The following is a 20,680-nucleotide window of genomic DNA, read 5'->3' on the forward strand; positions in this document are numbered from 1 at the left end:
CATGTTTTTCTAATTAATTTTATTTTAATTTTTCTACTGTTATTACTTGGATTATTTAATTTTTGTTAACTTTTTTTTTTGATTAATAAAGAAATAAGTTTTAATCATATATTTATATACACGCTCCTAGTCAGCGTTTACGAGGACATGATTTTTTTGTTCCCGTCATGTATTTTTTTTTTAATTTTTATATACTATTTTTATCATAAATATATATATATGTTTTTTAAATTTTGTTATATTTTGATTTTTATTAATACATATTTAAATTTATTCTTTTACATTTATTTTTGTTATATTTATTTATTACATATTATATTTCATTTTTAATTTCATCTACTTACAAAAACAATGAACGGCAGTAATATAACCATATTTAAACCTTGCCATAACCCTAACTCTGAGCCTGACCCAATCCAAACCCTCATTCGATGTAGCACCACTCCACTGCGAGTCAGGCTATTTGATAGTATAGTCAATCAACGTACTTTTCATTTTTTTAAACATCTTTGCCTCCAACAAGGCTGCAAGCAACCACTAATTAGATTTGGAAGTTACTGTAAGAGAAAAGATGAAGATTGTAGAGCAAGATAACGATTGGCAGACAACTTAAAGGATTGCAAATTATATGAATCCAGAAAGCAATATGAAGGAAGGGAATTCCAAAGAACTGACGTTCGAGGAAAAAAACTTGACAAATAAGAGTTTTTGGAGCACTAAGGAACAGCCATGGAAAAAGGATGAGACTTAATTGAATGACGAGTAACACGATAATGAATTTTAATAGATGGCACAAGAGACGCTAGCTCTTTAGAGCAGTGCCCATTATAGTATTTGTAGAAAAGAAAAAGAGAAGCAACATTATGACAATGTGATAATGGTTGGAGGTTAGCTGCAAGAGCAGGTCCAACTATGTTACACCTTGTCTAAAAGAGAAAGGGCATCATTAAAAGATGCGCCCCAGATATGGCAACAGTATTCCATACAAGGCCAGATTTGAGATTTATAGAGATAGAGAATAGAATCCAGAGTAAGAGAGTGTTGAGCTCGATAAAGAGATGCAACCTTAACAGATGCTAATTTTGCAACGGATTTGATATATGGTTTCTAAGAAAGATCGGAAGTAAGAGTTAATCCTAGAAGATGAAGGGTAGATGACTCATCGAATATATTACTGTTCATAAATATAGGAAGATCTAAATTATTGCGACAACGATTGGTTGAATAAAATTGAGTTTTATCTGAAATAAAGTTCATCACCCACTGTGAGCCCTATGCTGTAGCATAAGTGAGATCCCTTTCAAGCTCAAATGCCCACTCCAAGTAATCAGAGAGTGTTGGTCTCTCATCACAACAAGAATAAATGGTAGTATCTCAGCAAACAATGCCACCTTAGATGTGAGAATATCTGGAAGATCGTTAATGTAAATTAAAAAGAGTATAGGGCCAAGGATTGAACCTTGAGGAACCCCTGAAGTTACAGAATATGAAGAAAAGTGCTGTCTATCGAGGACAACTTTTATACTACGATTAGAAAGGAAGGATTCAATAATCTTAAAGATGTTACCAGATACACTGTAAGAAGAAAGCTTATGGAGAAGACCAGCATACCAAACTTTATCAAAAGCTTCAGAAATGTCAAGAGCAATGGCCTTAACCTTTCTATCTTTATCTAATGCACGATAAAACCTATCGGTTATTACTGTTAGCAAATCAGCTGTAGAACGAGAAGATTGAAATCCATATTGATCAGAAACTAAGATATTAGATTCAAGATGAGAGATTAAGTGTTTGTTAATTAAAGATTCAAATACCTTTTTTTATTAAAAAAAAAATGTTTTCTATAAAAGTTGCTAATAGGGACATTATTTTACAAAAAAACAATGCTTACGGGAACAAAAAATTAACGGGTACACTAAAATGTTCCCGATAATGCTTATGTCACCGTAAGTGTTTGTTTTTTTGTAAAATCTGTCCCAGTAAGATATACCATAGTTGTGTGTATATATATACTATTTTTTAATTCTAATTTACTGCCAACAAGGCTGCAAGCAACCACACACAGTACTTGGTTATGGTTACTAGATAACAAACAATAGAGTTAAAGAGGAAAAAAAATGTTGACATAAGACTTTAAAAAGTTCTAGGTTGGATGAAGCAGAAAAATATGAAGATGGTAGAGAGTTCCAAAGAGTTGATTTGCCTGAGAAAAAACTAGAGAAAAATTTTTAGAGCATGCAGGGATAAATACAGTAAAAGGATGAGACTGTTGAATAAAGAGTCAAGAGAGAATAAGTTTTAGTTGATGGAACTAGAGATGATAGCTCTTTTGAGCAGCATTATCGTATTTGTAGTTATTGAGCAACCATTATGGTAATTGTAGAAAAGAGAAAGAGATGCAACTTTGCAATGATGGGAAAGATGCTCAAGTTTAAAAGATAAACCAGGCCTGACTACATTTAAAATGAATTTTTGGACCTAATCTAAAAGTAAAAAGTGCATCATTAGAAGAACCAGCCCAAATATGATAACAGAATTCCATAAGGGAACAAATAAGAGATAGAGAAGACAATAAGGGTTGGGAATAAGATAATTGCGAGATAAAAAGAAGCAGCCCTAGCAGATGCTAGCTTTGCAATTGATTGTATATATCGTTTCCATAAGAGGTCAGTAGTGAACGATAATTCAAGAAGACTTAAAGATGTGGAATCAGTGAGAGAGTTGCAATTGATTAATATAGAAATGCCAACATTATTACAATTATTAAAAACTTAGTTTTGTTGGGTAAAAAATCACAAGACACTGCAAGCCTTCAGGTTTCAAGATCGACTGCATGTTCCAAGCAATAGAAAAAAGACTTTTTGTCAAAACAGGAGTATAAAGATAAGTCATTAGCAAATAGATCCAATTTAGATGTAAGGTTATCAGGAAGATCATTAATGTAGATAAGAAAAAAACAGAACAAAGGATAGTCACTTAATGTTTTTCAAATTCCATTTTTATTAATAATTTTTACAATTATTTAGAAAAATCCAATTTTTATTAATAATTTTTTACAATTTATTAGAAAAATCCAATTTTTATTAATAAATTTTTACAATTTGTGATAAAAATTATTTTAATCATTTATAACTAATTTGTTTACACCAACATTTTTCAACACTTGTGTTCTTTATTAAGTTTATTGTATTCTTCATATTGTTCATTGTGTTTTCTGGGCATTCATTAAAAATCCTTTTTAACAAATGATGCACTATTGAAGCAACTATTAACCATATCACTGAATACAAATTTTCTTAGTGATTTTCTAGAAGTTTTACTTTTGGTTAGAGAATGATAAACAACCTGTAGTTTATTAAGTAAAGACTGTTTATCATACTCTAAGCACATTTAGTTCTCAATTGGTTGATGAAAGTTGTACAATGAAAAAACTTTGGTTTCTATTAAAATATTCAAAATTTTATTTAAATAGAAAATAAATCTTGATGTATATATATATATATATATATATATATATATATATATATATATATATATATATATATATATATATATATATATATATATATATATGAATGATACCTTGTTTATTATATATATAAGTGATACCTTGTTTATTCACTTTAGATTCTGTTAGGCTATTAGGGCACTCTAAATAAAAAACAAACCTGTTGTACAAAAAAAGTCATTCTATTTCAAATACTAAAAATAAATAAAATATTAACCTTTGTTTACACAAGGATTGATGGGAGCAGCACAAACATATGTTGCAGATCCATTTTTTACAAGTGACTGATTGCAAAATTGCTTGTCACAATTCTGAGGTTTATCAATAACCCTAATAAATAATGTAAATTAGATTTAAATACATCATTTATTTTTTTATAATTTATTGTTAAATTTAATCTGGAACAGAAAAATCTGTTAAGCTGAAAAAGCAACTAATCCCTGCTATGGTGGATCCAGTATAAAGGATGCCGAACAAAAATAAATAAAAAGAAAAAATTGGTGCATAGCAGGCTTTCACAGGAAGAAGTGCGATTGCATGTCATTATATGACCAGTATGACCAGGCAAATACTATTTTGCTTTAACAATTTCACTGTGGCTATTTCAAAAACATTTCAAAAACATGCTGAATGAAAATGTTTCTGAATTTTATCTTAGACATCGAAACTTTCATCTTTACTAATGTTTTAGTGAAACCCATTTAAATAAAGTAACAATTTAATGATAATGATTTTTTTCTAAAGTATCATTAAAAGTTGTATATAATATTTTTAACTTATATAAATTATATAAGTATACATTCTTTATAATAAACATTAAAAAATAAATCTTTTTTTTTTTTAAAACTATGACTTTCTTAGATAACAAAAGTTTCTTTTATTAACTTTATATAAAAATCATTAAAGTTAATACACTAAAAAAGATTTTTTTTATTTACGTAACCAAGTATTTTTATGATAAATTTTAATCTTTCTAAACACAAAAAAAAAAAAAAAAAAAGAAAAAAAAAAAAAAAATACTATGTATAAATGTTTAAATGAAGCATGAAATGGTTTTTATTGTATAATTATTCACTAGGATGTATTTACATGGAAACTTAGACTTTTTTATAAGTAAAAAAAAACAAAAAAAAAAACCTAATATTCAAATCAAGTGTGAATATTTTTTAAACAATTATTATAAGAAAATTGTTCCTTTATTATAAGGGTTTTTCATTATATATATATTTTGTTGTTAATTTACCTCCTCAAGGCTGAGAAGGCTACTACAGACGAGGAGGCTACTTTTTTGTGGTATAACCCTCTCTTAACTCTATAACTTCGAAACACGAACCTTGATAAACAAGGCCGCTGCGCGAAGAAACGAGTTAAGCGCGGTATTACCAGGGACATGGTGGGGATCGAACTCGGAACCTCTCGTTTATGAAGCAAGTGCTCTACAACTACACCACTACCGCATATTATCAGGCTTGGATAGGAATGGCGTGCGATCACACACTGTTACTGACCACGCTTATAAATTTTTTTCTTTACAATTTGACCATGACGGTTTTGACGCTTTAACAATTTAAATGCTATAAAAAAAATTGTTACATTATGAATAACTTTTAATTGCTGATCTTTTCTAAAGTTTTTTTGTTCTACGAGAAAGCTTCAAACAAAATAAAAAAATACTTATAGTCATTGTTTAAAATAAACACATTTTGTGTAAATTAACAAATGTTATATTTAAATTTTTTTAATATATACTTGTTTTTTTATGACAAACTTAAATGCTTGAAACTATTTTTCCATATCTTTCTGAAAATCTTTTGAAAGATAATTTTCAAAGTTACTTTAAATTATAAGTTAAATTATATCTTATGTTGCAATGGAAAGATTTAATTCCTTTTTTTTTTTTTTTATTTTTACAAAGATTTAAAACTTTTTTTTAACCAGACTAACTAATCAGAGCATGAAATGATTAAAATTTACTATTTTAAATAGACTACAGTATTTTTTTAAACAACTTTTTTTTGCAACTTTTTGGAAAAAGTAAATGTTTATAAAATTTAAAAATAATATAACACTTTTTAAAAATTTAAATAAAATTTGTTCATTTTTTAAACAATCATTAGAATTTTTAAAAGCATTTTGCAAAACTTTAATAAAACAGTTTAAAAGTATTTAAGTAATTTATTTTAAATGCAATTAAAAACATAACAACGAGTAATTTTAGCTTTGAGTTTGAGTTTTATTTTAGTGCTTATACATTTTCTTATTTAAAAGAAATTGTTTTCTTTTTTCATTATTATTATTTTTTAATTTTCTTCCTAGTTGAAGTTTAGCTAGCATTTTTTTTTCTACGCATTTCTAAAATGTTTTAAAATCATCTAAACGGTCAAGTTGATCATACAGTTTTTTTTGGAAGTGAGCCAAATAATGTCAAGCTTTTTTTTGAAAGTGTTAATGCTGACTATTTCTGATACATTTCTATTGAAGGTAATGAGATCAGGTGGTAGTGCGTCCAATCCAGATGATTACCTAAAAAAAGTTTTGCAGGCTAAAAATATTTAATAATTATCCTGGTGCCTGAATGGAAGGGGAAATACCACAAAGATCACCGGCTGGTCCAGGTTGCGCAAGTGCAGGAGTGAGAACTGGTGGTTCAATCCATTTAACTTTGCTTATGCTGTTGTAAATCTTGAAATATTGCATAAGATTGCTTTGACGCTGTTGATTTTCAAGTGATTGGATATCGATAGCCGAGTAGTGGTCCTTGGCTTTCATGGTATGAAAATATGGGACAAGTTTTGTGGCTTGATTTTGAACAGCTTCAAGAGGGTTTTTAATTTAAATCAAAAAGTCCCCACACTGCTGAGAAATACTCCAAATGAGGCCTTATGTAAGAGAGGTACAGAACACAAAACATTTTAAGTCCAATGTTTGAATATGTGTTTAAGAATTCTGAGAACAGCATATGAGTTTAAAATAGCTTTTGCTACTTGATTGTTTCATGAAAACCGATTGTGAACAACAACACCAAGGTCAAGTTCAGAGTCAATCTCTTTAAGAATGTGAACAAAGCCAGTTTTATCAACCGTTGTTAGGTGGAAGCCTGAAGTGAAGTGTTTTTACGCAACAATTAATTACGGCTTAACATTTTCCACATAAAATATTTTAAAAGACTTTAAATAATCTAATTGAAAAAAGTTTTGGTGTAACCAATATTTTGGGGTAACGAATGTAATATTTTGGTGTAACCAATATTTTGGGGTAATGATGGCTTAACAAGTAGCTGAAATTGCAATTTCGGACATAAAATTTGAATTGCACAACGCTTTCAACAACTTTCAACAACTTTCAAACACACTTTAACTTCAATTAAATAAGTACATTGAAAAATATTGTATAGAAAAACATTGAATATAATATTCTAAAGCAAGGTGGCCACATAAAACTTTTATAAGAAAAAGAGGATAATAGAGGTTTTTAAAGGAGATTTTACATTTAATTGAGATAATTTTTTTTCTTAAAACTACAAAATTTTGAATAAAAATAGAGGATTTTATTTTATAGGTTTAACGTCCATGTTTCCACATAACTGGGGTTTGGAGAGGGGTCAACTATGTCATTTTTTTGTTAGATGACATGGATTTGCAAAAATTGATTTTTTACAACCCAATCCTTATTTGACACGTTACCCAGTTTTGCAGACCATAAATTTGGAACATTATATTACCATCAAGAAATAAAAAAATAAAAGAGAGGAGTTAAAGAGGAGATTTAAATTTTTAGAGAATTATCCCTAACCCTGATGGATGCGGATGATAGAGGATTTTAGAGGAGGTTTTTGAAAAAAGAGGACTTTAGAGGAGCTGTGGCCACAATGTAAAGATAAAATAATAAATAAATATTGTAAATGTAAAAGCAAGACTAGTTCTTACACCTTTTAAAATTAGTAAAATGCTTTTTCAAAATACCCTTACCTCAAAATTTTAAAACCTTTGTTGTTTATAAATTTGTATGTCATAGCTGTAATGCTAGATAAATTGGTGAAACCACCAGAAACAACACAACAAGGATTTCAGAATATTCAAATTCTGATAAGGCCTCCCATATTTTTAAGTATTTTGCTTCATCACAAAAATGCAAAAATTCAGCAAATCTTGGCTCCTTTGTCATTATTAACAAGGCTTTCTCTATGAGCACAAAATTAAGGAGGGTATCCAATGTTGAAATGGGAAAACTTTCACTTAATACACCAGTGTGACAAATAAGAAATTGAAGGCGAGCGACCAATTTTACCGGCTAACACACGGAATTGACAGTCAATTCCTTTTTTTTGGACAGTCAAAATTTTTTTCAAATTAAAATTTTTATCTTAGTATTAGTTCTTCATAACTGTTATTTAAAAGTTTTATATAAAAATAACAAATAATGCTTGAAAACTAATGAATTTGTGTTCCTTTTAAAACGATAGTTTTAAATAAAATCAATGCATCTTTAAATGGAAACGCAAATAACTGACATTCAAACTACCAGCTAATGGTAATAATTTAAAATAATTTTAAAACCGCGCTCACAGATTTCCATTCAATTAAAAAAGAAAGTTTGATACCACCTAAATACTTTTATTTTGATTTTTTTTTAAAATATAAAACAACTTTTATAAAATATTTTAAAGTTTAAACTGAATACTTGATACTAAAAGAAATTGTTTTGTGAAATACTACTATAACAGCTGCTTATGTTACATAAAAAGAAGTTTTTACTAAAAAAATATCTTTAAACATATGCTTTAACTGATTCCTTCATTAATAATAAAAAAAAAGTGCAAATGCGCTATTGATAATTTTAAATTTATTTAAAAATAATTTATTGATTGCAATAAGAAAATCAAATGAAAAGATTGAATAAAAAGAAAAAATTAAAGTACTATTTGTGGAAAAAATGTTCTTAGTTACGTACAAATTGCAATAAATGAATGAATTATAGATAAACTTAACTGCATGCTTATGCTTTTTTTTTTCCTATTAATAGGATTTAAAAAAAATATATACATTTAGTGAAAATGTTGTTTTACGCAACATTAGTAACTTTTATAGTAGTGTTTCATAAAATCATTTTGAAAAAAAGATTTTTATCACAATTAAAATGAAAATAATCTAAATAAATAAAGCAAAAAAATGAATAGATATAGTTTACATCATATTTATTATTATTAACAAAGTAAATTAAAGTAGGTTTCGTAAACTATTTTGAACACATTTCAAAACTTCAATGATTTTATGAAAATTTAGTAAATGTATTTTTAAAATTACATTCTGATTATTTGTCAAAACTTGTTTTTCAAAATTTTGATTTTTTTTCAACCGGTCAATCATGACAAGCAAGAATTTATTTTGGAAGGTCAAAATAGCAAATTTAGTCATTTAGCCAGTTGTTGACAGTTGACTGGCTGTTATTTTCCACACTGTAATACACAATTAAAAATATACATAATTACTATAACAATATAATTTTTTAGTAATCTTGCCATTTATTCTATTTACAAATATATTTATTTATTTTTACATTTATATACAAATATATTTAATTACAAATATATTTATTTACTACACCACACCTTTTATATAATCTTTTAAAAAATTTCTTGGTAATTACTAGGAATGTTTACTGAAAAACAAAAATTTTGCATTTTTATCTTCCCTATTTTAAATTGTTATCACAAAAGTTGTACATTTGCAAATTCAATTTCCATAAAGCATTATATATAAAAAATAAATAATATATCCCTAATAACACTTTACAAAAAGAAATTTGCAAAACAAATCACTTCAAAAGAATACTTGCAAAACTATTTCTTACAGAAAGGAGTGTTTCGAAATATGCACTTACAGAAAAGACACGAAAGCATTCATTAAACTGTTCAAAAAAAAAAAATGTTACTATTTATTATTTAATAAAAAATAGTAAAATTTTTTTTATAAATAACATTTATAAATTTTTTTTATAAATAACATTTATAAAAAAATAATTTAATAGTAACATTTTTTTTAACAATAAAAATAATGTTATTAAATGACTCTTCAAAAATTTATACATATATATATATATATATCTATATGTATATATATATCTATATGTATATATATATCTATATATACTTAAAGGTTTTTTTTAACTATTTATAACTATAAATTTTTTTTTTTAACTATTTATAACTATAAAAATTTTAACTTTTATTATTTAAATATTAGGTGTGTTAGTACACACTTAATATTTAAATAAAAGTTAAAATTTTGAGTTTGGGAGTGAGGGGCAATGCTCTATCCACAACAAGTTTATGTATTTTATTTATAAAAGTTTACAACCGAAACTTAAGAATATCATATAATAATTAGTATTTTAGTTACTTAGCTAATTATATATATTTTATACATAACACATAACTAAATATATTTATTATGCCCCACTTTATAAGTTTTTTTTTTCCATTAAGAACTGTTTCCCAAGTTTTGGTGCAAAACAGTTATGTTTCAAAAGAAATTTGGTTTTTTATCATTATTTCAAAAAATAAAATTCTGAAATGTTACTATGTTGCGATACTGAAAATAAAATTTTATTATAAACATTTTCGTGTATAAAGATTTTATTGTTTACAATTATATCCGTTTGGCGAATAAACTTTCTTTATAGACATTAAAATGTTGTTTAGCCAAGAACTAATGAAGTTTTAATGAAGCTAAAAAAAATTGTTTATATACAGAAACAATAACAAATTTTTTATACCTGATGATGTCAATTGTTTTTTTTTTGTTAATTTACCAACTCAAGGCCCAGAAGGCCACTACAGATGAGGACGCTACTAAGTGTGGTTATAACCCTCTCTCAACTCTATAACTCCGAAACACAAAACTTGACGAACAAGGCCGCTGCGGAGAAATAAGTTGAGTGCGGTACTACCAGGGACATGGTGGGGATCGAACTCAGAACTCTCGCTTATGAAGCGCGCGCTAACCTTTACCGCAATTGTTATTGATGAAACACATTATGTAAAAGTTTTGATAAGATTGATATTTATTTGAAATTTATTGCAAAAATATACTTACAACAGTGAGAGTTCTATAAATCCTCTGTAATTATTTAAGGTCAAATTTGGATTTTGATTGACTGCACTATAAAACAAATAAAGTAAGTTAATATTATAAAGTTTCAATTATAAAAAGATTAATCAAATAGAATATTTAGGCTAGGGTCAATAAGTGTTGTTTTAAATTTTGGCTTAGAGTAACAACTTGAATGTCTGGGTTAGGAACAATACCTTCAATGCTTCGCTTTTTTTTAAAACTGATTTACTCCCAATTAGACTGAAAAGAATTGCTATTAATTTTATAGTTATTAGAAAATAAAGAACAGCTTTAAAAAGCGAGAAAATAATTAACAAATGACTTAAAAAGTTAAAAATTGTATGAGTCTGGAAAATATGAAGACAGAAGTTCCAAAGCATTAAAGTGCAGAGAAATAAACTAGACAAAGATGTTTAGAGCATGAAAGAACAAATACAGTAAAAGATGAAACTTTTTTTTTTTTTAAATCCATTTATTTAACCATAAAATATAAAAATTTACAATAATATTTTATAAACTCACATAAATAAGGTTAGGTGTCACTCATATAGTTAAAAATTTGAATTCCCTTACAGCAGTTACCTATATTAAGATATACAACATGTCCCATTTCATTTAAAAAACCATAGAGAAACCCCTTGACCACCCTTGACAACCCCTAAAATAACCACTTGTGTCGTCATGACAATTCCGAAATTAAAATGGAGCCCAAAAATGACATCTTTGGCCCCAAAAACCTTAATAAACATGTATTATATCTCTATATTTGACCCATAAATAGCTTTGCTAATTTTAGACAATTCTGGCCCACTATGCTGCGGCAGAAATTTTTTATGCATTTCTCACAATATTTACACAAGTTATTATTGTGCTTAGGTTATTAGTCAAGCCTGCCTGTTTAACACATTTAAAAGACAACTTTTTTTTTTATAGGAAAAAAGATTTCACTTTCAAAATTTTATTTTCTTTAAAAGTAATTGACAGAGCTAGGTTTCTAATAAGCTGCAAATGGTTGGGAAAACAATAAAAAATTAATAGAAACTTAATAAGGAGTGAAATTCAGAAGCAATTGTTCTATTGAGTTTCAAGTTTGATCTACACTAAAATCATTAGAATGACACTCGACTTGTTTCTACCGGCAGCTAGGGTTGGGAATAACGGGATCCCGGTATTTGGAACAATTTATAGTTGCCGAAATACCGGTATTAAAAAAGTCAAACACCACTATTTCGGTATTCAAAATAATTTCACCATTCGAAATAATTTCACCATTCGTAAGCTCAAAAAGTTTAAAATTTTAATTGATCTTATAAATAGAAACAAAATTCATTGTACAAAATTAAATGTGGGTATATATATACCAATATCATATATGATATTGGTTATTTTTAGTTAAATTAAAATATTATATAAAATTCCAAACGGTAAGTTAAATTATAAATTATACATTTTATTACCTTTTAGAAAATTTGTATTTTATACCGATATGAATATTTCATATCTCAAGATTTTGAGAAGCATTCCAAAGCGAATGATAAAAATTCGCCATGGTTTCAATTTGTAAGAGAAAAAGCAGGACAGTGTGCTAAATGCAAATTGTGTAAGAAAATAAAAAAAAACACATGGAGTTTCTACAAGCGGTCTTCATACCCATTTAAAAACAATTCATAAAGTCAATTTGTTAAAAAGAGATGTAGGTAGCCCCACTGTTTTAGATTCTTCAGAATTTTTACAGACATCAAAACCTATAAACAACTTTTTTTAAAGCGATAAAATGAATGATTCATTGCCAGCTATTTTAGTTAGGATAACTGTGTGTGATGGTTTATCATTATCAAGAATTATCAAGCAGAATTGCTAATAAAAACAAATTTTCTATAACTTTCGATGAATGGACATCGATAAGAAATAGACGTTACATAAATATTAATGTCCATTCTGACAAAAAAAATTTGGAATCTAGGATTAATTTGTACTTTTGGAACAATTCCTGCAGAAAAATGTGTTGAGCTTGTCAACAATAGGTTAAGTGATTTTAGGCTTTTGATCAAGAATATTGTAGGTATTACCACTGATGACGCTGCAGTTTTGACAAAGGTAGGCAGGTTTATCGAAGCATATTAGCAGCTATGTTTAGCGCATGGAATTCAGTTGGCTGTTATCGGTGTACTCTATAAAAAACCTAATAATGAGGATAGTCTGTATAATGAAGATGCCAACATTACATCAGTTCCTACACCCAGATTTGAAAAAGAGCAGAATTCCACAGATGACGATGAATTAATTGATGAAGATTATGAAAATGGTTTACTCATAATCTCCACTGAAAATGATGATAATTCTTCTTTTCTGGTACATCAGCAAACATTACCATTAATTCAAAAAGTTCGAAAAGTGGTCAAAATATTTCGTTCTTCGCCTACAAAAAATGATAAAGTCCTACAAAAATATGTAAAAGAAGAGTTTGGGAAAGAATTGTCTCTGGTTTTAGACTCAACACGATGGAATAGTTTAGTATCTATGATAGAACGTTTTGTCAAATTAAAAGATTGCAAAGAGTCTAATAGATTTAAAATCACTTTTTTTTTTCAGATGCAGAGTGTGAAATGTTGTCAAATATCCTTTCAGTTTTACTTCCTATTAAGCTTACAGTTGAAGCAATCTGTTGACAAGATGCAACTTTATTATCTGCAGATGCTGCTATTCAATTTATGATGAAATCAATAACTGGCCATCCATGTTCATTAAGTTATGAATTAAAAGCAGCTTTAAAAGTACATATTCTTGAAAGACGAACAGAAATTTCAAGTGTTTTGCAATATTTACACGATGCATACTCCAATGAAAATCCGAGCGATGATGAAATCAATAGAGATTATGAATTATTTCCGATCATTACCAAAGCTGCAATCGCAAAAGTTATTATTTCACAGATACAACCTCTGGGTGTGGCCAACTTGCATTATGAAGCTGCACTTTTAGCAACAACATCTACTTCAACCAACAATATAATAGACACAAATATAATATTCAACGTCGATGATGATTAAGTTGATCAAAGAAATGAAATTTCTCTGACTTTAAAAGAAAAGTTGGAGATAGCAATACCAAAAAAAATTTGCACCAGATTACCTGAGAGTGGAATTGACTGAAATTAAAAAGATCTCACACGCTCAATAAAAAAAGAAATGTCATTTTTTGAGACAAATGGCATAAGAGGAAAATACTTAACTTCAATATATAATTATTTGCTAAGTATTTAACTAACCAGTTTAGAATCAGAGAGAGCTTTTTCAGTAGCTGGCTTAATTTGCACCAGAATTCGGTCAAGGATGGGAGATAATTCGCTTAACAACCTATGTTTTCTGAGATCTTATATTAACAACCAACTGCAGAAAAAGTAGAACCTTAAAAATTTATGTTTTCTTCCTTTTCTTATAATTAATATATAACTAACATTTTAATGAATTTAGTTTTTCTTTTTTTATTCTTTAAATAAGTTAATATAGCTTTTTTTAATTATATTATTCATTTATTTGTATTATTCAAGGAAATCTAATAATACCGGTTTAATATCGGAATCCCGGGATTATAAATTTTCAATACCAAAATACCGGTATTTGATTTTTGGTCCGGTATTCCCAACCCTACCTGCAGCAATCTTGTTTTTTAAGGTTAATACTTGATAGTTATAAGTTAATAGGTTGTGAAAAAACTAAAAAAAAAAATTGAGACCTCTATAACAACAGTTGCCCCCTTAGCCTTGAGAAGTCAAATAAAAACTTGAAAAAAAAATTGTTGCCATGAAAAAATAAATCCAAATACTGCTATTTTAACACTTTATTAAAATAGATATATATTTAAAATTCAAAAACTTAAAAAACAATTAGAAATGTCACAATAGTGAAAAACATATTTTTTTGGAAAGTTTGGAGATGCTGGCTCTAAAGAAATAGTGCAAGATTTTTCTACAAGACTCAATAACTAATAGATTCTTTTAAGAGGGGGATAAATAAAAAATTGTTTAAACAAAAAATGCTTAATTCAAATAAAAAACTTTTTTTATAAAATGTTGAGATAAGCGTTTACTAAAAATATAACAAACTGATTAATTAGATAAAGATAAAATAAATACTAAAATGAAGCATTAATTAAAAATACTAATACTATGAGCTTTTGAACTTATTAACGAAGCTAGAAATTTTTTTGATGGATGCACTTTTTCTATTTTACAACAAGATGCAAATAAAACCCCACCAATTTACATTACATTGCAATATCAAACCCCACCAATTTACATTACATTGCAATATCAAAAATTAAAAAATAATTACATGTTAAAGTAGTATTTTACTGCTTTAAAATGAAAAAGAAAAATAATTTCATAGAACCTTCTCAACAATAATTTACATTTACAAATAAAAGGAATACACTTAAGGAAATTATTTACAACTTGAAATCTTAAACTTTCGCTCATTTTATTTCAAAGTGAAAAGAAAGATGATTAGAGACTGAAACCGTGGAGCTGAAGTGGAGCCAAAGCAGCGAAAATCGAGCAGCTCTCATGCTTTTTTAAAGAAATTTTTTTTTAAACAGTAGACAAACATTCATTGTTGTCAACTAATTTGTTGAATGAGTTTATCTATTGAATTTCTATTTTTATAAGCTTTATTAACAGTTACAGTCTCGCCAAACAAAATCAAAATTTAAATAAACAATTTTGAATTCTGCAAAATACTATCCTTTAATAGCATTTCTTAATATGCTTTATTAAAAAAAAAAAACATCAAGTAAATAATATATAGAAACATTCTTACATATATTGTTTTATAGAATATTTTTATATTGATGTTATGCTGGTAAATGTATGATGCACGGTTTAATGATCAAAGGTTATTCATATTTTAACAAATTATACTACATAGTGAGCTCAGGGCGTAAAAAAGACATCAAATGTTTATATTCATAATATGTATGCATGAAGTGCATCTCAGAAGCTTTTATTCCTTCCTTCTGAACAAAAGGATATTTTTTTAAGACAAGATAGCCATCATAGTCTTAAAAACGTATTTTCCAGAACAATCTTCAAACTTTGCAAAACTTTTAAAAAGTGCTAAATAAGTGATTCCAATTTTACAAAACTCTAAAAAACACTTTGACATCTCTAACTGTCCTACGATTAGTCTTCAATTTGTTATTAGTTTCTTTGTATAAAGGTTTTAAAATTATTATCTAACTGCAGTATTAAAGTTATTCTTGAAGGCCTACACTCTTCTTTATTTTAAGTAACTTTAAGGGTATCTTTGCTCCTGTATTCTTTCTTATCTACAATATTGATCTTCATGAAAATTTTACTAAATCTAAAGTGGCCCTATTTGCTGACGACTCAACTTGAATAACAACTCTCTTACTCTCAGACAAAGTCTATAAGCACATAGTAAATGTAACTAAAACTGCTTTATGTGCCAAGCTTGAGCCATTCTCCCATTGTTGTAAGGTTGCATTTTTGTCTTTTTTCTATAAATACCATTATGGTCAATGCTCAAACAAGCTATAATCTTTATTACGATAAATCAAAACTCATTCTTACTTATTTCTTATTCAACAAGTTGCATCCTTTAACTGCATCTGTCCCTTCACGCTATAAAAACTTTAATTAATCCAAGATTTTTTCCATGCACATTATAAAAAATAGTTATAAAAAATTTTATAACTCTTAGTCATCTTCATGTTTTTTTTTTATATATAACCTACAACTTTTTATGTCTTCAGCTAACCATTTCCTAGTATTTTTACTGTTTTAAATTAACTCATAACTTAATAGTGGTTGCTTGCAACCTTGTTGGAAGTAAATTAGAATTTGAAAATATATAAATATATGTAACTATTTAATAAATAGTAAATGTAAGCATAAGATTATAATATATAAAGCATTATAACTTTTTTTCGAGCGCTGGCTATCAATTCCTGCTAAATCCTTTTGCCAGGACGGGGTTTGAAAAAAGTCTCATTTTTAGCTGCGACGGGGCCTTTGTCACTTACTGTATGTTGGCTTTTATTATCTTGGGCATTTTAAGATATATATTTTTTTAATTTCAAACCTTGCTTTGAAATTATTTTATTTCAACCTTTAGATCAAAACTAAGTCAGTAACTAGTATTCAAGATACAGTAATATTAAAAAATTTAATGATTTTTTAAAATAAAAATTCTAAGCAACATTAGATCTAGAAGTATTGAAATATTTGTTAGGCTTTAAACATTTTATCCAAAAATACAACAGATATTAGTTATAACTAGTTTTAAATATAAGTTGCTTATATTTAGAACGTGTTACATAATATTTATATAAAATATAAATATTGCAAAAACAAAAAAATCGGTATTTTATTAATCCCAAAAAAGGTTGAGTAATAACAATAATAAAAACTGTATAGCTTTATAATAAATCTATTTAGTGAATATTATTTAGTGTAAATAACATAAATTGTAAAATATTGTTTTTATTGATTTTAAAGCAGTTTAATACTTCTTAACATATAATTATTTTTCAATTTTTGGTTTTTACAAAAATTCAAAATTTTAGTCTGTTTCTGGGATAATATTTACATCTCTTTTTTATACTTAACGGTATCTATCAATAAAACTTTTCTAGCTATGTTATTAAATTTTAAAAACCTTAAAAAGGATCTTCTAAAAATCTATGCTTTATCTTCGTATTTATTTAATTTTTAACTTTAATTAGTGACTTTTTTAGTTAACACTAATCTCAAAGAACATTTTACACGTTTAAAAAACATTCACTAAATAAATTATCTAAACAACATTGAAAATTTTTATTAAACGCTAATCTCAAAAAACATTTTATGTTTAAAAAATATTTTAGAACATGTAGAAAAGTTGGCTTTGTTTTTATAGCTTTTTTTGCATACATCAGCTTTGAAAAATCTGCCCTAATTTATATAACTTGAGAAACTTTAAGGGGTAAACAGATTCTATCTGTTAACTGAATATTTCTCTTTGGATTAACATTTTTAATTGTCCAGGTTCTGAACTGATCTTATTGATGTGTGATGTATTATGTCTTTGTAAAGTTGTAGTATGACCAATTGGCACTGACAACCATAATCCACACTGCTTACAAACGGCAAACTCCTTGACAACCTGTTGATCATAACATGATTACTCACAGTTATACAAAAATCAAATAAAGTGTATTATAACTAAGGTCAATTGTCTCTATTTAGCATTTGATATTCAATTAATTATCAAACCTGAATGCTGCTCAGTTTGGCATTGTGTGCAATATGCAATGCCTGAGAGATGCAGGTGATTATTGATTTATTGAAATATTTATAAAACTAAATAATTTTATATGCAGTAAGTATAGCTACAAACCTCATCCCCAACTTCAACGCAACGGAAGCGTGTCCAGCGTTCACTCTTTGTCCATGATGCAGGTACTAAGCGAGCCGCTCCGTCTGTTATCAATTTCTCCAACACTTTTTTAGTCCATTTACGAGTTAATTTACTGTTACTCATTATTACTACAATATTATGTAATTATTGCAATCATTAATTACTAAGATATGAATAAAAACTCAGAACATCAACAACACCTTAATATTGAAAACGTTTAGAAACAACATTTCCATTTTGGTTGGTAATGTTATGAATTGTAGACTTATCGCGAGGTTAGAATTATTTTGTTCTATTTCCCATTTTAAACGTTGGGAGAAAATTTTTCATTTTTTTCTAAAAGTAAAAATTACTTAAAATTATAGCTAGTTTTTAAAGAAATAATAACTTATGCTTTAAATAATTTTGATTTAAACAAATTATTTAGAAGAAATTTAAAAATTAAAATATATTTTAAAAGTAATTATTAATTACTAAAATTACTAACTCATTTTCTTCCAACACTTAATATGAGAGATAGAACAAAATAATTCTCAACTCGTGGTATGTTATACATTAGGTAATGAATTATGTTATGTATGTTACACATTAGGTAATGTAGCATGTTATGTATTGTAGTGATGTGCGAATTGCAAAATTTTCACTTTTTCAAGCCTCTATTTAGCTTGGTTAGGGCAAGAACAGTTGGTTTGATTCGGTTTGTTCACAACAGTTTTAAAGTTCGGGTTCGGTTCGGTTTAGAAACAACTAAAGTTCGGGTTCGGTTCGGTTCTGTCGTAGATAAGGTTCTAGTTCGGTTCGTTCGGTTCGGGTTCGGTTTGTTTCCCATCTCTAGTACAAATATGCATAAATTCACTTATTTGTCATGAAATCAGGTTTGAATCCTTTGACCATTCGTTTATGTACATCTCCTTTAGGTGCACTTAGCAACTCTTCACTCTATCACCTTTCTCTTTGATCTTTATCATTCTTTTTTCGAAGACTGCACTCTTTTGGATGAAATTTCTGATAAAATTGACCATGTGCTTTCTTTTTACCCCTCTGCCAATATGGTTTTCATTGGTGACTTTACCGCTCACTGACCCTGCTGGCACTAAAACCAAAAACTTCTGCATTTTTTAATCTTTAACTCAGATTTAACTTTGTGACTTGTTTTCCTGACAACCCTAATCATTTATCTCCACTCCTTGATTTATATTTTTCCTCTGATCCTAGCTTGTGTTCAGTTTCTCCTTTTTATCCCTCAGGTGGTTTTTACTATGCGATGATCTCTATAAACCTTTCAACTTCTACTTCTTTTTCAGACTCTCCCTACCATCGCATTACTTAATACTACCCTAAAGCTGACTGGGATTCTTTTTGTGATTTTCTTTGTTATGGTCCTTGGGCTGATGTCTTTTATGTCTCAGTTGATAAATGTGCTTTCTGTGTAAAATCCTGGATTCAGGCAGGAATGGAAAATTTAATTATTACTTGTTGGTTACAAGTCAAGTCTGATTCTATTAAATGGTTTTCACCTTCTTGGGCAGTTGCTATATCACCATACACATTTCTTGGGAAGGCTTGCTATCTGTTGAGCTTGAGCTTATGTTCTATCGTCGTAGAGTTGCATCTCTTTCTCTTTTCTACAAATAGTGTATTTCTACAATCACAATTCTCTCCCATTTTCATATTTTCCTGACTAATACACTCAACAACTTTTCAAGTCTTCTGTCAACCATTTCCTTGCTCTATAATATTTTTTTTAAAGTAACTCCTAACTTAATAACTAATATTTAAAGTGAATCAAAAATAAAAAGAAATAAAAATATCATAGGATAAAACATTTTATTGGTATTGATATTATTTTTACAGAACAAAATTATCTCTAATATTTTAAAAGTTATAAAAGCAGTAACACTTTTTAAGTAAATATTGAAATTGAAAAATGACAAGAAGTGATAAAAGTGATCCCAAACCTCTGAGACATGTTGTATTTTTATTAAAGAAAACAATTAAAAAAAAAAAATGCTTGAGCGAAATTTTATTTGATTAAAACAAAATAAAAATGCATACCAAGAAAAACCAGCTTTTTATTTTAGTCAAAGCTTGCTTTCTTGCTTTTTTTGTAGGCCAAAACATCAGCATAATATACACCGCAATCTACAGACTTGATAATCTATTCAAGCGCATTTTATTTCTAAGAGTTACAGTACATGAAATCATTGATTTTTTTGTTTGTGTAAGGGATCCATGATGTAAACAAACAAAAAAATCATTGACATTAAGTCTGAAAATTGTGGCGTATATTATGCTGACTTTTTGGCCTACAACAAAACCGAGAAGGTGAGCTTCGAGAAAAATAAAAAAGTTAGTTTTTCTTGGTATGCATTTATTCTATTGTTTTAATCAAAAAAATTTAGTCCAAACATTTTTTTTTATCATTCTTTTTAATATAAACACAATGTCTTGGAGGTTTGGGATCTCTTTCATAAACTGAAACAAACAAACAAAAATTTCATTGTCAAAACAACGAAAAATTTAAAGCCAAAAAAAAAAAATACCATACAGCCATTGAATATTCTGAATGTCTAATAAATTACTCCGATACATGTCCAGGTTTTGTAACTTACAATTGCTAAGATCAACACTAAAAATAATAA

General features: G+C 27.6%; 1 protein-coding gene across 5 annotated transcripts in view; it reads right to left on the bottom strand.

Annotated features, from left to right (window-relative positions):
- LOC100212074 (all-trans retinoic acid-induced differentiation factor) overlaps window positions 1–20,680 on the bottom strand; it is a 40,534-nt gene that overhangs the window by 11,411 nt on the left and 8,443 nt on the right. For 2 of the 5 annotated variants that reach the window (XM_065814819.1, XM_065814818.1), the window contains exons 2-5: window positions 20,587–20,667; window positions 10,603–10,668; window positions 3,726–3,838; window positions 3,610–3,651 (exon numbers count right to left, since the gene is read on the bottom strand). In XM_065814819.1, the coding sequence (XP_065670891.1) occupies window positions 3,610–3,651; window positions 3,726–3,838; window positions 10,603–10,668; window positions 20,587–20,667 (302 nt within the window). Of the gene's footprint in view, window positions 1–3,609; window positions 3,652–3,725; window positions 3,839–10,602; window positions 10,669–20,581; window positions 20,668–20,680 lie in introns of all 5 variants that reach the window. The other 3 variants (XM_065814822.1, XM_065814821.1, XM_065814820.1) reach the window with 3 other exon arrangements.

Source organism: Hydra vulgaris, chromosome 12 (assembly GCF_038396675.1).
Source record: "Hydra vulgaris chromosome 12, alternate assembly HydraT2T_AEP".
Classification (NCBI taxonomy): domain Eukaryota; kingdom Metazoa; phylum Cnidaria; class Hydrozoa; order Anthoathecata; family Hydridae; genus Hydra; species Hydra vulgaris.